General features: G+C 37.9%; 1 protein-coding gene across 1 annotated transcript; it reads right to left on the reverse strand.

The window, feature by feature from the left end:
- Nucleotides 1–11,663: 11,663 nt before the first annotated feature.
- On the reverse strand, nt 11,664–12,917 carry LOC149223289 (DTW domain-containing protein). Its single transcript, XM_089385789.1, has one exon. It carries the CDS (start codon nt 12,721–12,723, stop codon nt 11,947–11,949), a length of 777 nt encoding a protein of 258 aa, XP_089241915.1. The 5' UTR covers nt 12,724–12,917; the 3' UTR covers nt 11,664–11,946.
- Nucleotides 12,918–18,246: the final 5,329 nt, after the last annotated feature.

Genomic DNA, 18,246 nt, shown 5'->3' on the forward strand with positions numbered 1-18,246 from the left:
GTGAATTGTACTGCAGTACCTTGAGGGTCATCGTCATTATTGGTGATCCCTCTCGCGCTTGTTAACGGTTTTCATTATTGACCGGTAATCAAGCGATGTCTTTCCATGTTCGACTTCAGCGCAATTCTCACATGGATCGACTTGTACTTAGAGTGAAGATCGAACGAGTTTGAAGACCCCGGATCTAGTTTCATCCATCCGGGCTGCGATATATATTCAGGAAATATAAAAACATTTGCCATGTACATCATTGCAGCAGACGATCATCCTATTCAAAGGATGATAGTTTCAGCAGAAAATTATCAGTCTATCTTCAGACGATCGTCTGTCATATGTACCAAAATGTATTTATAGAAAGCTGAGCATGGGAATGCCCGCCTCAGCTAGATCATGAGAATAATGATGAATGAAAAATAATGTATTGTATTGTATTGTATTACAGGGCACTCTCCTCAGCACTGGAACGAACTTCGGATCCTCTAGCTAAAGCATTTCACCCGATAAACGGCCTCATACTTTAGGGGGCAACTGTTATAGACATTTTTGTGCCTCGCGTCAAGGAGCATGGAATGTCAATAATTACAGGGATCCTCAGTCCCTAAATATGTTGTTCTTACCCCTAAAAGAACAAGGTCATCAAACAACAGCACTTCCAATCAGTGCTCCACCTGAAAACACTTCAAAACAGGCTTATTTTGGATCATGTCAGCTGCTTAACTGAGCATCTGCGCTGTATTGCAACTGTCCCACTCTGTACCTGCGCTGGAAGTCAAAAACAATGAAGGCTACCTGCGCTGGGCGAGATTGGCCAAGTGACACAGTCATCCTGCAAGGTGTCAATTGCCCAGGAAGCTTCCAAAATGACACTTGGTTCATGAGATTCGCCCTGTGATGAGTAAGAGGTACTTGATCACCATGTGTAAGCAAGGATCTCCAAGTGGACACACGAACTGAAGATTAACTGAAGATGGAGAGGACACTAGTCAGCTATATGCCAGCCTCCAGCTGACTCATCCTTTCCTCTTCCCTCCTATATATAGAGCTCTTCTATGAGGTCTAGGGAGGCTGGAATTTTGTATAAGCAAGGAGGTGATGTTGGTATACCGCCAGGATTATTGGGTGATTGTTTTACTAGAGGTGAAGAGGAGAGTTCTTGCTGCCGAGGAAGTGCTGCTGGATTGGATCCAACATCATTGGTTGTAACTTCCTCTGGAACCCTGTTACTTTCTATCAATAAAGTTTGCATGTTCTCCTATATACTTGTTTTACATAGATGCTTTGTGTTTACATGTATATTTGATGCACCCTAATCCATGCTTCAGTTATGAGTACATGTATCTTGTAGTTCGCTCTCTTGTTTTGTGCAGGATCTGTATGTAGCTGGATCGGCTAGGGGAGCAAAGAGCTGGGAGCAGGATACAAAGAGAGAAGGACAAGGATCGACTAAGCGCAAGACACCAGGTTGGTTGACCTTCTTACTATTCTCTCTGTACTTTCATAAAGTGGAACATGAAAACTTTATCATTCAGTTGTTGCTAAAGACTGTCACCTTTAGAAGGGTTAGTGTCATCCGCATCGGATACTTTTCCCCACAACAATGTAGGATAGTTGACTACTGCAAGATTAAAAGTCTGAGAATGATAACATATGGGTTTACCGTGTTGTGTCAACACTGCTCCCATGGCATAGTCACTGGCATCAGTTTGGATCTCAAATGGTCTTTGTAGATCTCGCAATGCTAGTACAGGGGTTGTACTAATTTTTTCTTTCAAGGTGTCGAAGGCTTTCTGTTGTTTGCCTCCCCACTGAAACACCTTGTTCAATCCTGTCAAAGCATGTAAGGGAGTTACAATTAAGGAAAAATTTGAAATGAACTTCCTCCAATACTGTGTTGCTCCTAAGAAGCTTCTCACTTCTGTAGCAGACTTGGGTTTAGGCCAGTTTACAATGACTGCCACTTTAGAGGGATATATTTTCAATTCACCTCCCCCTACTATATGACCCAAATAATTTAAAGAGGTTTTGCCAAATTCACATTTGGAGAGTTTAACATAAAGTTTTTCTCTTTTTAAAACATCTAATTTCTGCTTAACATGCTTTAAATGTTCTTCCCACGTTTTACTAAAAATCAGAATGTCATCCAGATACACAATAACAAAATCATCAAGAAAAGGTCTGAGTACATCATTCATTAATCTCATGAAAGTAGCAGGGGCATTGGTCAAGCCAAAAGGCATGACCAGCCATTCATACAATCTCTGCTTTGTTTTAAAAGCAGTCTTCCATGCATCTTGCTCTGCAACTCTGACCTGATGGTATCCACTGTGCAAATCCAGCTTGGTGAAATAAACAGCTTCTTTCAGTTGATCTAAAAGATCATCTATGCGAGGAAGGGGATAACGATTTTTTATTGTTATTTTATTCAATGCTCAGTAATCAACGCACATTCTCCACGAGCCATCTTTCTTTCTCACCAAAACGATTGGTGACCCACATGGTGATGTGCTAGGCCTAATGAACCCTTTCTCGAGCAACTCCTGCACCTGCTTCTTGATTTCAGCATTCTCTAAAGCAAATAACCTGTACATTCCAATGTTAGGCAAAGGAACATCTTGCTGCAAAATAATATCATGTATACTATTCCCTTTTTGGGTGGTAGACCTTGAGGTTCTTGAAACAAGACATCATACTCCGAAACAATCTTTTCTATATCAACTTGCTGATCAGAATTACAACCCTCAAATACATTGGTTTTATCAGTTTTCTTTTCCTTTACAACCATTAGTAAGAACTGTTTGCAGGAATTTATCATTCTTTTCATCTGTCCTGAGTTTATGAGAGTATAATTATTATTGAGCTTATGAGCTCTTACAAAGTGTTCGATTCCATCTTTAACAAGTAGATACTTGTTCTCGGCTCTATAGAAAATAGCCTTTCTATCATAAAAGTAAAGACTTCCTGAAACAATTTCACATATATCCAAAGGACTTATATCTAACTCAACCTCATCTACAAATGCTGACCCAAAAGAAAACTTGAGTTTGCACTGTCTAGTCACTTGTAGTTGTGCTTTATCATTCAACCATCCTAATGGGTATGGCTTCTTATGAGTTGTAGTTGCTAGTCCCAATTTCTTTACAATTGCTTCAGAAATCAGATTTACTTGTGAGCCACTATCAAACAAAGTATCAATCTTTTGATTTTTGGAAACAACTTGAATATGGAAAAGCTCATGTCTTTTTCTCTCATGTTCTTCATCAATAACAGATTGAGCAGAATTATTAGTAGATGCTTCAGAATTCTTACCTTTTATACATGTGGCTGCAATGATTGTTTCATCTCCCAAGTCTGACCCCAAATCTTTCTGAATAGCTGCAGCAGTCTTCTTCTTCTTGCCCTCGGACTTCTTAGGTCTCAGCTCTGGATGCAGAATCCAACAGTGCTCATCATCATGCCCCTCCTTTTTACAGTGAGTGCATGAAGCTTTGCCTTTCTGTGCAGTGTTAACCTTCCTTGCTTTCCACTTCTGCTTTCTTTTCTCCTTGCACAGTGGGTTGAGATGGTCCCCCAACTTTTAGATTTCCATTCTTTCCTCTAGCTTCTAGATGAGTAGCTTGTACAGATATCTCATCTATACTAGTGGGATTAAACATGAAGATGGTATGCCTCATGTAGCTGTGTAGACCACCAATGTACTTCAAAAGAGTTTTTAGTGAGTCTAATGAGATACCCAACATCAATGCTCTCTTTCAGAACTCTTGAGTATACCCTTGTACACTTTGCCCTTTCAACTACCAAAGAGTTTGCCAACTCATCATGGCTTGTTGCATGTAGGCCAATCGATAGAATTGTTTTTTGATTGCAGTGACAAATTCACTCAAGACAGAGATGGTCTTACCATGCTTTCTCATATCAGCTTGGGTTCTGCCTTCCCACCAAACCAAGGCAGTGCCCCCTAGGCGAAGGCTTGCCAGCTGAATCTTGCTCTTGTTTAAGTTTATATTTTGTACTCTGCAATACACATCAATTTGTCTAATCCAATTGTCCAACTTTTCAGCATTTAGCTCTCCATCATATATAGGCAAATCAAATTTAACATCTAACTTAATCAAAGATGCCTTCTTATTATGCACAAGGCTACTAGGAGGTGTAGGGAAGCTTTCCTCTTTCCCCTTTCCTTTGGAGTGGTCATGGGAATGAGATTCATCTTCTTCTTTATCTTGCTTAGACCCTCATGAATCTTCACCCTTATGCTTTCTAAAGTCCCTATACATTTCTTCTACCATAGACTTTATAGCTAGGAAACTTTCTATGAATTAAGGGTCTGGCCCTACAGAACCTTCCTCTGACATTGTCTTCCGAGAATAGACTCTCCCAATTTCAGGATTAGTTTCCACCAACTTTCCTTCTCCTAATTTGAGCTTTGATCTAGTGAGCATTCACAGCTAAACCAACACAAACTTGTCTAACCTTACAGCCTAGAGCTCTGATACCACTTGATCTGATAATCACCCTATGAGTGACCTCAGTTGAAGATTTATTAAACAAAAGGTATTACAGACTCATGTGATGGTGTGTGTGTTCTGTGTTATTGAAACAACGGATCGATCAGATTTGCCAATACATAGAAAATAAATGGAAAGACAGCAGAGAAATACAGTAAGCAACACAAAGACACAAGCAGTTTTTAATAAGGAGTTCACCCTATTCTCCAGGGCTATGTCTCCGGTCCAGCTTCAGTGGTGGCCTTGTTTTATTGTGTCTTTCAGCAGAGAAATTACAATACAGGGACTCAATATGAGTTCTCCTAAAGCAGATTTTGCTTGGCAACGTGGTTCTTGGATTCATCAAGCCACTCGAAGTACACGGACTCTTGTTCTTCCTACCAGCTCTGTGACCCTTGGTCTACAATGGAAAGAGCCAACTATGGTGCTCCATCCAGACAAATTCCTCTATGGGAAGGATTGATTCTTCAAGCTCTCTGGTGCTCGATGCTGCCTATGGTTAGCTCGGCCCTCTATCTCCTCTGCTTGGCTTTACTGCTCTCTGTGCTCAGTCCTCCTCTCAGGGTTCACTGTTCACTGTCTCTCTTGGTCGCTCGGACTCTTCTCTATTCCTCTTCTCTCAATTTCTATTCCTCTTCTCAGTTCATGACTTTAGCCATTCGATCTCCATCCCTGTTTGGTTCCTCTCCCGCCTACGTCGATTCGCCTACCGCCTGCGTGCTTGGAGTTCCCTGTTCGGCGTCAACATGAACGCTCGGGAGGTAGCCACGCGTCTCCATCGAAACAGCGCCAACCTATTCGTCGATTCGTTTCTTCAGTTATGTCGTGGATACGTTCTTTCTCCACCGTGGCGGTCAACGGATTCCAAATCCCCTTAAATTGCGGCTTAATTCCCTGTCGATTCCGCTTCTGCCTATCGGGCGCAATCTCAACCGTCCGATCTGGGCTCCTCAAGATCCGACGTCATACGCACGTCGAGCACGGTTGACTTGCTTAACCGATAACGCGTGATCACGGCGGTTTTTCTCTCACCTCCGCTGCCACGCGTCGATCGCTGAGTAGGATCGCTCCTCTCCTCCAAAACCTCTTACCGTTCAAGGGCACCCCGATCAAAACCGCTGGTTTCCAGGTCGTGGGTCCCACCTTCGTACGTTGGCGCTTTTCGTTTCTTCGCCCGCGGTTCTCCGGCTCCCAACGTGACTAAGGGCTTAAGGACCCTCCATTTCGGCCATGTTTGCCCAGCAATGCATGATTAGCGCGCGCCTCGAAAATCAGCTCCTTTTCCCGTTCCGGGGCTCCCAGGGGCTACATCGACCTCCTGCGCAGTCTCCATGGGCCTTGGTCAACGCGCTTTGACCGAGGTCCTCGTCGTTCCACGTCGGCTACCATGGCCACTGGTTCAAGGTGTTTTCGATTGCTGTTTTGGATTTCATTCGAGATTTGTTCGACCTGATTTAGTCATGGTTCTTTGACAATCGTTTATGGATCCGATTCAGATCACTGATATGGAAAGCTTGTTAAAGGAAAAAGAGCAGCAGACAAGTGCAGACATTTCTGCAGTATAGAGAGAGACAGTCAGCAAGGAAGCAACAAAAAGATTATCAAAGGCCATGGGAGATTTATCTCTCAGAAATGTGGAAATGGAAAAATTGAAAGCAACACTGCAGAGGATGGAAAAGAATAAAATAAAAGAAGATAATGCATATATATCTTAAATACAGAAAAATTTCAAGCTAACCAAACAGCTTGAAAGTATGCAGATTAATCACTAACAGCACAGACATTATCTGAAGCAAAGGAGAAGATCTGAGTTGATATCAATTCAACCAAGTCAGAGCTCTGGACATCTATTGAGATTATCTTTGAACAAGAGGAACTAGTAAGAAAAGCAAAGGCATCCATAGCAGAGATTAAAGAAGACTTAGATCATAAGTCAGGGGAGGCAACGAAGATCATCAAAGTGCTGAATTCAAAGACCAAGGATGAATTGGAAGAACTGGGAATTGAAGATAGGACTAACACAATCCTAGAAGTTAGAAACATTTGACTAAAATAAATTTGATGTTACAATTAGAAAATAAATGTCAAAACTTAGAAGCGTCAGTAAAGAAATTTCACAAAAAAATTGTCATCCTACAGCAAAAAGGACTTCCACCTCTAGGAGATTCTAGTGGCCAATTGATTCCACTAAAAAATTGCCATCATAGATTACATAACATAGCAGTAGACAGGTCAAAATTTGCTAATGTAAAGGGAATCATAAGTGGTAAAGTTTTTATTGAAGGCCTAGAATATGATTTATTTATCCAGCAGGAAAATCAACGTTTATTTATTACTAGGCCAACTTTTGAAAAATACAAAGAGGTAGATGAAGCATATAGGAAAGTGATCAAATTCTCCATTCCATATAACAAAAGATAGGACAAGTTACTCAAGCTTATCGAGTAAAACTGAATGCAGCATTTCAGGGTAGCAGTACAGAACAACAAGAGTCAGTGCAGTGAAAGGAGCACAAAGAGCAGAAATACATTTTCAGACAGCAGTTACCAACAACACCCTCAAATAGAGTGATGAACATGCAAATCAGTGTCAGAAAAGTCTATTTTTATGTTGCGTTAGTTTGATATATCCAAATCATTTTGGATAAGATTGTTTTTTTTGCAACGGAATATATTAGATTAAGATATTTTTGAATTATACTCTAAATATTTTGTAATTCAAAGTAAGAAGGGTTGAACCCTTGTGATAATCCATAAACTATTGTACTTTTATAAAAGCTTTCGAAGATAATAAAACAATTATGACTTCTGTCTTAACATCATTTGTGTTCATGTGAGTTTTTCTAATATTTTCATCTCTATTTTTCATCATATATTCAAGGTAACATAGGAGTTAGGGTTAGACTAAGTTAAGTATGAACTTCCCTAATAGTCTTCGACAAAGTTATCATCTTTATGGAGATTAGCTAACTGAACGGTTTGTTTGAATTAGTTCCTTTGCACCTTTAAAGTGTTGTATTTTGTCATCTCCTGAATATATAATGTTTGGCTATAGAATTCTTTTGCACGCATCTACTATATCTGGGAAATTAAGTATTCAATTTGAGTGTTTAATTGTCACATATATTCTCCCTTTTCCACTTTCAAAATCAAATCAAAGATTTTATGTTGTTATGAATGAAAATCAGCCCTTTGAACTTCTCAGAAATATTTGGGTTATACAAGTGTTAATGATTTAATACATTGGTCATCTAATTCAATTTCAACTCTTAGATGTTTTGGCATAGTGCCCAAGCCTAGCACTGCCTACAAAGATACGACATTTCGTTTCTGTACTCAATAGTGCCTTAGGGATATTCTTCCCTCTAGTGTTCTTCAACATTGGCAATAAAAGTTCGATATGTTATATGTTTTCTAGGAATTGCCTACAAGAATAATACTTTGGCTCTCGAGCATCCAAAGAGTAGCAAACACATAGTCTATGACAAACCCATAACTTACCCAGCCTCTATGCTCACTTACATTCATCTCTCGCCCAAGGCCTGCAATTTTCTCTTCACAATGTTGATTTTGGTCAATTTCTACATTAGTTAATGGTCAGCGATGGAGTGCACTAACATAATGAATCTTGAGCATGAAGATGAGAATGATGGACTGAATACTATTGTGAATGAATGAATGATAACGAGATAATTGAGGAAATGATAACTGACATTACTTATAACAAGAGGCATATGGTACACTTATATGGTACACTTATACTTGTCCATAATGATTGTACTGCTTCCATAACCACATGAGAAAGGTTCTCCACCAAACTCTTACATGCATTCAATGAATAATTTTAAAGTCAATGGATTAATATTTATAGAGCTTGAGTTCAACATCGCAAGCCGCCATACAATCCACAGAAGTGCGTGTACATCATCTACTTGCCCATCCATTCACTAGACGAGCCTTGGAATGAGCCCCGCATTAGAGATACGTACCAACATTTTCACATCATTTACACCAGGGGTCATTTATTTAAATTCACATGATTTGATTCCTATCATTATAACCATGCATTTACAATTTATACATAACTTGATACGATACATTCCAGAGGTCAAAATCAGAGTATTACAGTCTCAAAAGTAGTATACCCCCAATGGTCTAATCACTATAATGGTAGAAGAATCAAGTAAACAATTAAAACAGACTCAAATTTTTAAGACGCGTAGATCAAACTGTGGAAATAATTTAAACTATCCCTCAAAGAATTATCACCTTCAGATATTTGTTCAACATATTGCATCCATGTTCTCAAACAAAAGAGAATATCATAATAAGACCTATGGTCAAATTTAGTTCACGAAAGGGGAAATCTAGAAAAAGAATATTTTCCGAGAAGAAGCAGTTCAGGTGATATTGAAAACTATTCTAACATAATTTATTATTACAGGACTCCATTGTTTATACGAGTGTTTGGTTGTTCAAATAGAGTGGTTACAGTAGGATCAATAAAAGAAAGGGCATTATAATTCCTTTGGAAGAGAAAATAAGATAAAAACAAATTATTTCCTTGAAATCCATGATTAAAGGGTTGGCCATAAGCTCATAACAGAAAGCTTAAAATAGTTAGAACAAATAAAAAAATAAAAATCTGGGTTCAAATATCCCCTCCTCACACATATGCACAGGTAAATGGACTATTAGACGAGGGCACCATGTCCAATAAGCGGAGTACCTTTGATGATCACTTGTTGTCTCATTAGGCCCACTCTAGAGCTTCTGGTGAGCCTCAACACAAAGCAAGCCAAGTTGTTTGTTAACACCTGGAAAGGTGAAGGAGCTGGCCTCTGCCCCTGGTCCTGAAGGTTCCCCAGTTTGACAAGTTTTCAAACATACCATCAATATCTCTGAACCAGAGCGACCTGAAGAGCCCAAACAGGGCAAGGACGGATGGGAACACATTGTGGCTGATCCTAAGCCCATAGTTGATGGAGGGGCACACTCCTAAGGGCAAAGACCCCCTCCTGACATAAGCATGCTACCAGTAGCTATTTGATACAATGTCGCTTTGGCCAGCTGACCTACTGACCTGCTCTGTCAATTTATGTTTGTCAATCTTTGCCAGTTGATGGATGGGGAGCAACCCCTAATGATAAAGACCCCCCCTCCTGATAGAGGCACGATACCAGCAGCTGTTTGAACTTTGATGTGACATCATTCCAGCCAGCTGGCCTGCTTACTTTTCCAATTGATGTTTGTCAGCCTTTGGAGATATGGTCTTAGAAAACTCTTATTTTTTTATGCCCTGCATGGCAAAGTATGACCAGTTATGGCTTTAGCGTGTGGTGGCTGCACATATATATATCAAGAAGAGTAACACCCTCATTTATGTAAATTCATGAAAACCGAAACCTTAATTATAGTGAAAGCACATTGACATACATGAAAAAATGGAAACAGAAATACTAACTTTTCCATCTCAACGACCTGATTCCTGGCAGAGTGTGAAACTTGAAAACCTTTAGCATGGAGCATCTGTTTGGAGTCCACAACTATGCAATAAAAGACATACACCAGATCCACAGTATGCTTCGGGTGTTGATTTATTCATTTGTGTTAATCAATAAATGAAGAAATCCATCCCCTTAAAACCCTTTGAGAGAATTCCACAAAACTGACCAGAGAGAAGACTTAAAGTTGTCCAAGAAATGCTTTTGCGGGTGTCATAATGTACACAAGAAACAGCCTAGCATTCTGCCCCAAAAGACTGATAAGAAAACCCTAAAATTTGCCAGACTAACAACTAACTCAATAATCAGCTAAACAACAGTTTGCAAAGGTGATAACCCTAAAAGGCTAAAACTGCTGATAAATTTCTCAAAGTCTACCTGGTAACAATCTGACGTCTGCCAGTCTGTCTAAGCTCAGCATATAAAATTTTCAAAGCTTCTAAAAGCTTTGGAACTTTGCTTGGTTGACATTACCAACACAATGATGTTTTTATTAAGCCACAGTCTTGGAATCAAGGTCTCATAATACTATTGCAAACTCAAATCTGAACTTGCTTACTTTTGGAGAAAATACATGAAATTACTGCAAGGTCCTAAAAGGCTAAAACTCTTACCTACAGGCAGGGCTAAGGCTAAGATTTAACATTTTTAATCGCTTTTCCACATAAACTGAAGCTAGAAGAACATCCAGAAAAAATAAACTTCTATATTCTATGCTGCAATGAAACAGGAACTTCGGCAGAAAATACTTAGTTATCAACAAGAGTGATCATACATGATCATGACATAGCATCCTCAACATAGGATAGTTGCATACAAAGCAAAGAAGAAAAGGAAGAATATCGAGCAAAAATCTAAGAACGAACCTTGTTTGTAGGCATTTCCCAAAAGAAACCTTTTAATTCCCGATCCAAAAATAACAAATGAAAGCTAAGATAGTTGTTAAATTCGCAAACTCTTGAGACAACAACATAATGAAATAACGAGTATATGAATTTGATTTTGTATCAATCCTTGCCTAGCTTTATTGAACAGTAAGAAGCCAAGGAAAACACTGGCTTATTCTAAAGGCTACAAGCAATAATAAGAATACTAAGACTATTCTGTTATCCATGTGACCTAGGTGTGCATATGTGAACTTAATCTTACGAGATACCTGCAATACCTCCTTCCAACTAGAATATCAAAACTAAACATGGCCTAATCCCCTATGAACAACATAAAATTGAGCTTAAATAATGGATCTTTGCAATGAAATCAAGACTCAGATCCAATTCATCCTGCAATCTGCCTTTGGCACAGGGTAGGTGATGTTTGTCAACTACAATATGTCAGACACGCAACAACAAGAACCTGATTTTTCTGAGATCAAAAGACAAGCTGCATTTGCCAAAGGAGAACGAATGATAAGGTACCTTGTATCCCTAACATGCCTAGACATGGAGTTGCAAAATTCACCAAAGGAAAAAGCTACAGCACAGAAATCACATAAATATGCCTCGTATGATGAAATCTCATTGTGAAGGAAACCTATTCTCTGACTCTATGCAACAACATGACTGCTCAGAAGATGAGTTAGGGTTATACATGGTATCCAGAATGCTTAACTATAAAGGTAGAAACGTCCTCATATATATAAATTGCAATAACACACATTTTTAATAATCAGGGGGTTCGATTTGAATTGTCAGTAACAAAGTCAAAAAAGAGTTACAACAACAGGTGACTTGAGAAAGGAAGGAATTGCCCTCACACAAGCCCGAAACCTTATGCATTCCATAGAAAAAAGCAATGCAGTTGATGTTGTAGGTGGCCGAACGAATTTCCTGTTCCAGCATTGATACTGACTGGCACCAACGACAAACTCTGACTGAGATGTGACCTGCAATGCTACAGAATACACATGCATACTTGTGTTTTGTTTGATGTAGCCGTGGGTCAGTGACCTTTCTTGTGCAGTCTAGGGCGAGGATTCATAGGCTTCAAATTATGGGATTGGAACGCAACCATAGCACGCAACACGGATAGAAGTCTCTGCTCAATCTCAACAGCAAAGGGTGTGGGTTCCAGAACTCTTAAGGAATGTGCAACAGCCTCCATTGTGCTCACACAACCCCCAAATGGCTCTTTTCTCAGAATTAGATCGGAATTCCACATGTTATGCCCCTGTGTATTCCGGTCATATGGTAGACAAACTTGGAAGGCATTGATACTGCTAAGGAAAGCCATGCTTGCCTTAACCATTTCCTTCGCATGCTGCCATGTCCCATCAATAACTATCAACAGTACCAATATCCCACCATTTTCATTCTCATTCTGAGGATGATCGGGCATACCTGATTGTGCTCGATCGGAAACCCATGTCTCTAAATCCAATGCTTCTTCGCCAGGGAACAGCAACAGTACCTGCCAGCACTTGGAGTTCTCTGCACCAGATTGGCTGGAAATAGCATCGAGGATTGGCGAGGAACCGATATGCAGACGACGGCCGACTATAACTTGGGAATTGCGGAGACATTTTTGGAGAAGAGGGACCGTTGACAGTTTGTGACGAACTTCGTGTGGGTGCTGCAATATGATAATGTGGGTTGAAGTCTGGAGAGCTTCGGATGGCAATACATTGCAGAGACATACACTAGCGGGTCGCTCACACCCTCCTCTGCACTTCTCTCTCCGCCGCTGCTTCTGATTTTCATCTCCCCGGCAATCCTCCATTACTGTTCATTTACCACTACCTCTTATTAATTTTGTATCCTTCCGGATCTCAACCCTAAAATTGCCAATTTGCTTTCTTGGGAAAATAGAGGATGATGTCCCCAGCAATCCTCCATTACCTCCATTACTGTTCATTTACCACTAGCTCTAGTAGAGACGATCATCTCCCTACCGATCCTCCAGTACTGTTAATTTACAACTACCTCTTTATGAGTCTTATGAGTCGCTTCCGGGCATTAATCGATTTATCTTGATCTTTGATTTATCGTTTACTTTCTATTGCTTATTTTGATTTTAAATATTGATTTATTTATTAACCAAAAATCATTATTTTTTAAATGAAACATTAAAATTTTATTTTTATATTACTTAAAAAAAATTGAAATGTTTTTATAGAATTAAACTAATAAAAATTAAAAAAACAAAAAAAATCTAAAAAATTAAAAGTTGTTTATTTATTTATTAATTTGAAATTTGTAATTTTGCTTAGAGTTTTTAACAATATTTATATATATTAATTTATATAATATAAATATAATTATATTTATTATTATTTATTAATTTAATTTTGTTAAGAGTTAAGGAATTTAGACTTCTGTGATCCATAACATTGTTTAGATAATCTTATGTGATTTTGCCGAAGATTATTTAAACTTCGTTAAGAGTTTTTAACAATATTATATATATTAATGTATATAATATAAATATAATTATATTTATTATTAATATTGTATAGGATATATATTTATTTTACTTTTATTGGTTGTACAATATTAATCTAGGTGATGGTAGAAATATATTTGGTTACAATAATATGAATGTATTTTTTTAATATAAATATTTACTTATTTGTTAAGATAATAAATTATGCAAATCATTTTTAATAATTGTTTTCATGAATTTTTTTCAAAAAGAAAAAACCAGTATTTTTTCTATTAAATAAAAAATGTTTACATTTGCAAAATGTTGTGTCATGAATCTATTCCATATATACTTTCTATTAAATAAAAAAATGTTTACATTAGCAAAATGTGTCATGAATCTATTTCATATCTGGAAATATATTCATGACAAAAGATTGGTTATATTGGTTATGTGAATCTATTCCATATATACTTTCTATGACAAAAGATTGGTTATGTGATTTTGCCGAAGATTATCTAAACTTTGTTAAGAGTTTTTAACAATATTATAATAAAAAAATGTTTACATTAGCAAAATGTGTCATGAATCTATTTCATATCTGGAAATATATTCATGACAAAAGATTGGTTATATTGGTTATGTGAATCTATTCCATATATACTTTCTATGACAAAAGATTGGTTATGTGATTTTGCCGAAGATTATCTAAACTTTGTTAAGAGTTTTTAACAATATTATATATATTAATGTATATAATATAAATATAATTATATTTATTATTAATATTGTATAGGATATATATTTATTTTACTTTTATTGGTTGTACAATATTAATCTAGGTGATGGTAGAAATATATTTGGTTACAATAATATGAATGTATTTTTTTAATATAAATATTTACTTATTTGTTAAGATAATAAATTAGGCAAATCATTTTTAATAATTGTTTTCATGAATTTTTTTCAAAAAGAAAAAACTAGTATTTTTTCTATTAAATAAAAAATGTTTACATTTGCAAAATGTTGTGTCATGAATCTATTCCATATATACTTTCTATTAAATAAAAAAATGTTTACATTAGCAAAATGTGTCATGAATCTATTTCATATCTGGAAATAGCTAAGTAAAATAATATCTATGTTGAACATATGGATGTATGTCCACCATTCATATGGCTGAGGAAAAACTTCATATTTCAGACTTGTTATGAACATATTCTTGTCCTCGCTTACACAAAACCAAATATATAAAACTGAGACAAAAAGTTCTTGCATGTAGATATAAAAATATATCCTACATCACATTAACACTAACATATGCTCGTTGGTGATTGCATATGAACCATATAGCAAATAAGTGACTATAAGATGTCTATTTTTCTGGATCTTTGAAGTGTAGCTTTGTAGACCACAGAAAAATAGATTTATCTAGTTTGTTTGTTGCATCCCTCTTTGGCTAAAGCATATGCAACAACGTTTTGTTCTCTATATATGTGTGAACAGGTCAGCCTTTAAAAACTACCCATCAGAATTTTGATGTGCATCATCCAGTTAACAAGCATGCATGGCTCAAGTGAAGATTGCTTCTACAACCAATCGATAACCACTTCAAAGTCTCCATAAATGTCAATAGACTAAATGGATAACCATTTTGCATAGAAAAGAACCCCCCATAGCACAATAATATTTGCTCGGGTATTAGAACCTGCCCCACTATACCAACAAAAGTGATAATAAGTGCTTGGTTCAATGACTATATATGCCCCACATCCACATACATTTTTACATGCTGCCCCATCAAGAATCCAACTGGGAATTTGTTCCAAACCTCTCCCTATTTTATAACTCTTGAAGTTGCATTTTTAATAACTATACCTATTTCTGAGAAGTATGCAACGACCTTCCTATAGATAAGTGTTTTGTCAACTAATGAATCTTCAAATATGCAAGCAGTATGACTTCTCCATATACCCCAAAATATGTATAATGGGGGAATGTGATAGACTTTGTATTTCGTAAACTGTTTTGGGTGGAAGCACCCTAGGGCTTTGGGTTAGAACCCCAATAGAGAAGAAGCAAACTACAACAAGAAACACTCATACAGCTCAGGCAAAATGCTCATATAATCAAACTACGTAAGAGCGATCATACCCAGATTTCCTTCGTTCCCTGCAGGGTTCAGACCCTCTGCGACTCCCGATGTTCTTCAAACCTAAAAATCATTCAATTCGAACATACATAGCAGTATAGAAGTAAAGCATATTCACGAAATTGACTTTATATCATATAAACAAATGATTGATCATACATCAAAACATCATTCACATATGAATTAAAACATAATTTGATGCATAAACATAGTTAATTTCAGCAACAAGACAACATTTATTTTATTGCAGTAAGTAATAAATAACATGGAGAAGATTCACCTGAGTCTTCTTCTTCTGGCTCCAAGCGAAACTGTCCTCCGGATTCGTCCTATCCCAACCTTCAACAATCTTCTTCCATCACCAACACCATGATATCTCAAGCAAAAGGGAGAATATCTATAATCAAGGCAACAAGGGCTTCTTGAAGCTTGGGGAAGTGCATGAGGCACAGGGATTCATCAGAATCAATCAGGGATAATCTCAGTATAATAACTCTATCTCTTCTACCCCTTAAGGCCTTCCCATAGAAGTCTATTTATACTTCTCCCAATTAGTTTTTTAGTTGGGAAACAGTAGGTCCACGGGCAATAGGAGGTAATCAACAAGTAAAACCCGTGAACTCTGCCCATAACTAAGGAAAGTTAATTGTTTTAAGTGTTTTAATACATATATGCGGGTTGGGTATTGACTGACTGTTATAGACATTTTTGTGCCTTACAGCATGAAGCATGAAATGTCCATAATCTAAGGGATCCAAAGTCCCTAAACATGTTGTTCCTACCCCTAGAGGAACAAGGTCAGCAAACCACAGCACTGAGTAACAGTTCTCCACCTGAAAACACTCAAAAACAAGGCAATTCTGGATCATGTCAACTGCTCCACTGAGCATCTGCGCTGAATGTCAACTGCTCCACTATCTACCTGCGCTGAATGTCAACTGCAAAGAAGGCTACCTGCGCTGGGCGAGTTGGGACATGTGGCACAGTCATTCCTCAAGGTGTCAATGCCCAGGAAGCTTCCAAAATGACACTTGGATCAGGGAATTCGACTGATGATGAGTAAGAGGGTCTAGATCTCCAAGTGGAAGCAAGAACCTCCAAGTGGACTCAAGAACTGAAGAATAACTGAAGTGAGAGAGGACACTAGTCAGCTTCATGCCAGCCTCAAGCTGACTCATCCTTTCTCCAAAACTCCTATATATAGAGCTCTCTCATGAGGTCTAGGGAGGCTGGAATCTTGTGAATGTAAGGAAGTGTTGTTGGTTTGAGTTTAGAACTATTGGGTGATTTGCTTTGAAGGAGGTGAAGAGGAGATTTCTTTCTACTGGGAAGGTGATGCTGGATTGGGCCTTTTATGGTTGTATCACTTCCTGAACTTTACTTCTTCCATTAATAAAGCATTTGAGGTTCTTCTATATGCATGTGTCTCAATGGTGTATTGTTATACTTGTGTATTTGATTTATTCTAATCCTTGAATCAATTATGAATGTATGCTTCTTGTAGTTTCCCTCTCTTGCCATTTTGCAGGATCTTGGTGTAGCTGGGCCAGTGAAAGAGCAAGGAGCCGGGAGCAAGCAGCAAGGAGAGAAGATTGGATCAACCATTAGCGAAAGACATCGGTTAGTGGATCTCTTTCTCTCCTATTTTACTTTCATAAAGAAGAAATCTTAGATACCTTTGCTTCGATTGTTGCTGAGGTACTATCACCCTTAGAGTGGGATAGGGTCATTCCGTATTGGATACTTTTCCCAACAACAAATTGGCGACTCCACTGGGGATCGTATCTTGTTGGTTTTTTGTGTTTTTGCTATTCATTTCCTAAACACAGGGAGTACCGAATCGAACTGCATTTGGATCTTTCAAATGCAAAGTAGAGGGCAGCTACTCTAGCTCAGTTTCTGGGCATGTTTATGATTTGAAGAGCTGATCCACAAGGACTCTGAACAGCTCTTAGTGATAGCTTTTCATCCTCCTAATTACCCTTTAGTGTGTACTTGATTGATAGCTTTTGATTTGGCCAAAAACTGTGAATTTTTTAGCAATCTGTAACCCGGAAACCAAGGGAAACGAGAGTTTCTCTGTTCATTGCAGGCACTGTGAAGGCAGTCTGCATTTCATCGCAGGTCCCGAAGGGGCTACCTGCGCTGAATGTCAAACTGACAGTGTACTACCTGTGCTGAACCAGTTTTGCCTTGTGCAACTGGGGTTCCCTGCTGTTTATTGCCCTGTTTTCATCCTTGTTTTTGCAGCCTGTTATCAGTCAATGTACCTATCTGAAACCACCTTTCCTTGCCACTATTCCGCCTCGGTTGTATAAAGAAACTGTATTTGTTCTTTGTGTATTTCTTGTATCATTTACAGTTTCCCATAACGAAAGTGAACTAGTCTTGCTGTGGCCTCTTAGATCTAGACCTGTGATAAGTGTCATTTTGATCTTAAGAGTTAGTTTGTTTGTTGTTCATAGCTGATTGAGCTTTTGCTTTCGTCATATGGTTTGAATTTATGTATTTCTAGTGTTGAAACAAGTAAATCTTAAGGTGTCTTTTGATTTTGGACAAAGCTTGTTTGCTTTCACTTGAAATTGAATTCAAAGTTATACAACAGCTTTCTTTTTGTAGTACATCAACATTAAGAAAGAGAAAAGAAATACCTGCATTGTGCATTTTGCATTTGATAAGTTTGCATGTTGATTTAGGGAAAAGTGCATTAGTGTGTGCTCTATGATCTG

Source organism: Pinus tabuliformis, chromosome Q (assembly GCF_031772625.1).
Source record: "Pinus tabuliformis cultivar Carrire ecotype Pingquan chromosome Q, CPIR1, whole genome shotgun sequence".
Taxonomy (NCBI): Eukaryota; Viridiplantae; Streptophyta; class Pinopsida; order Pinales; family Pinaceae; genus Pinus; species Pinus tabuliformis.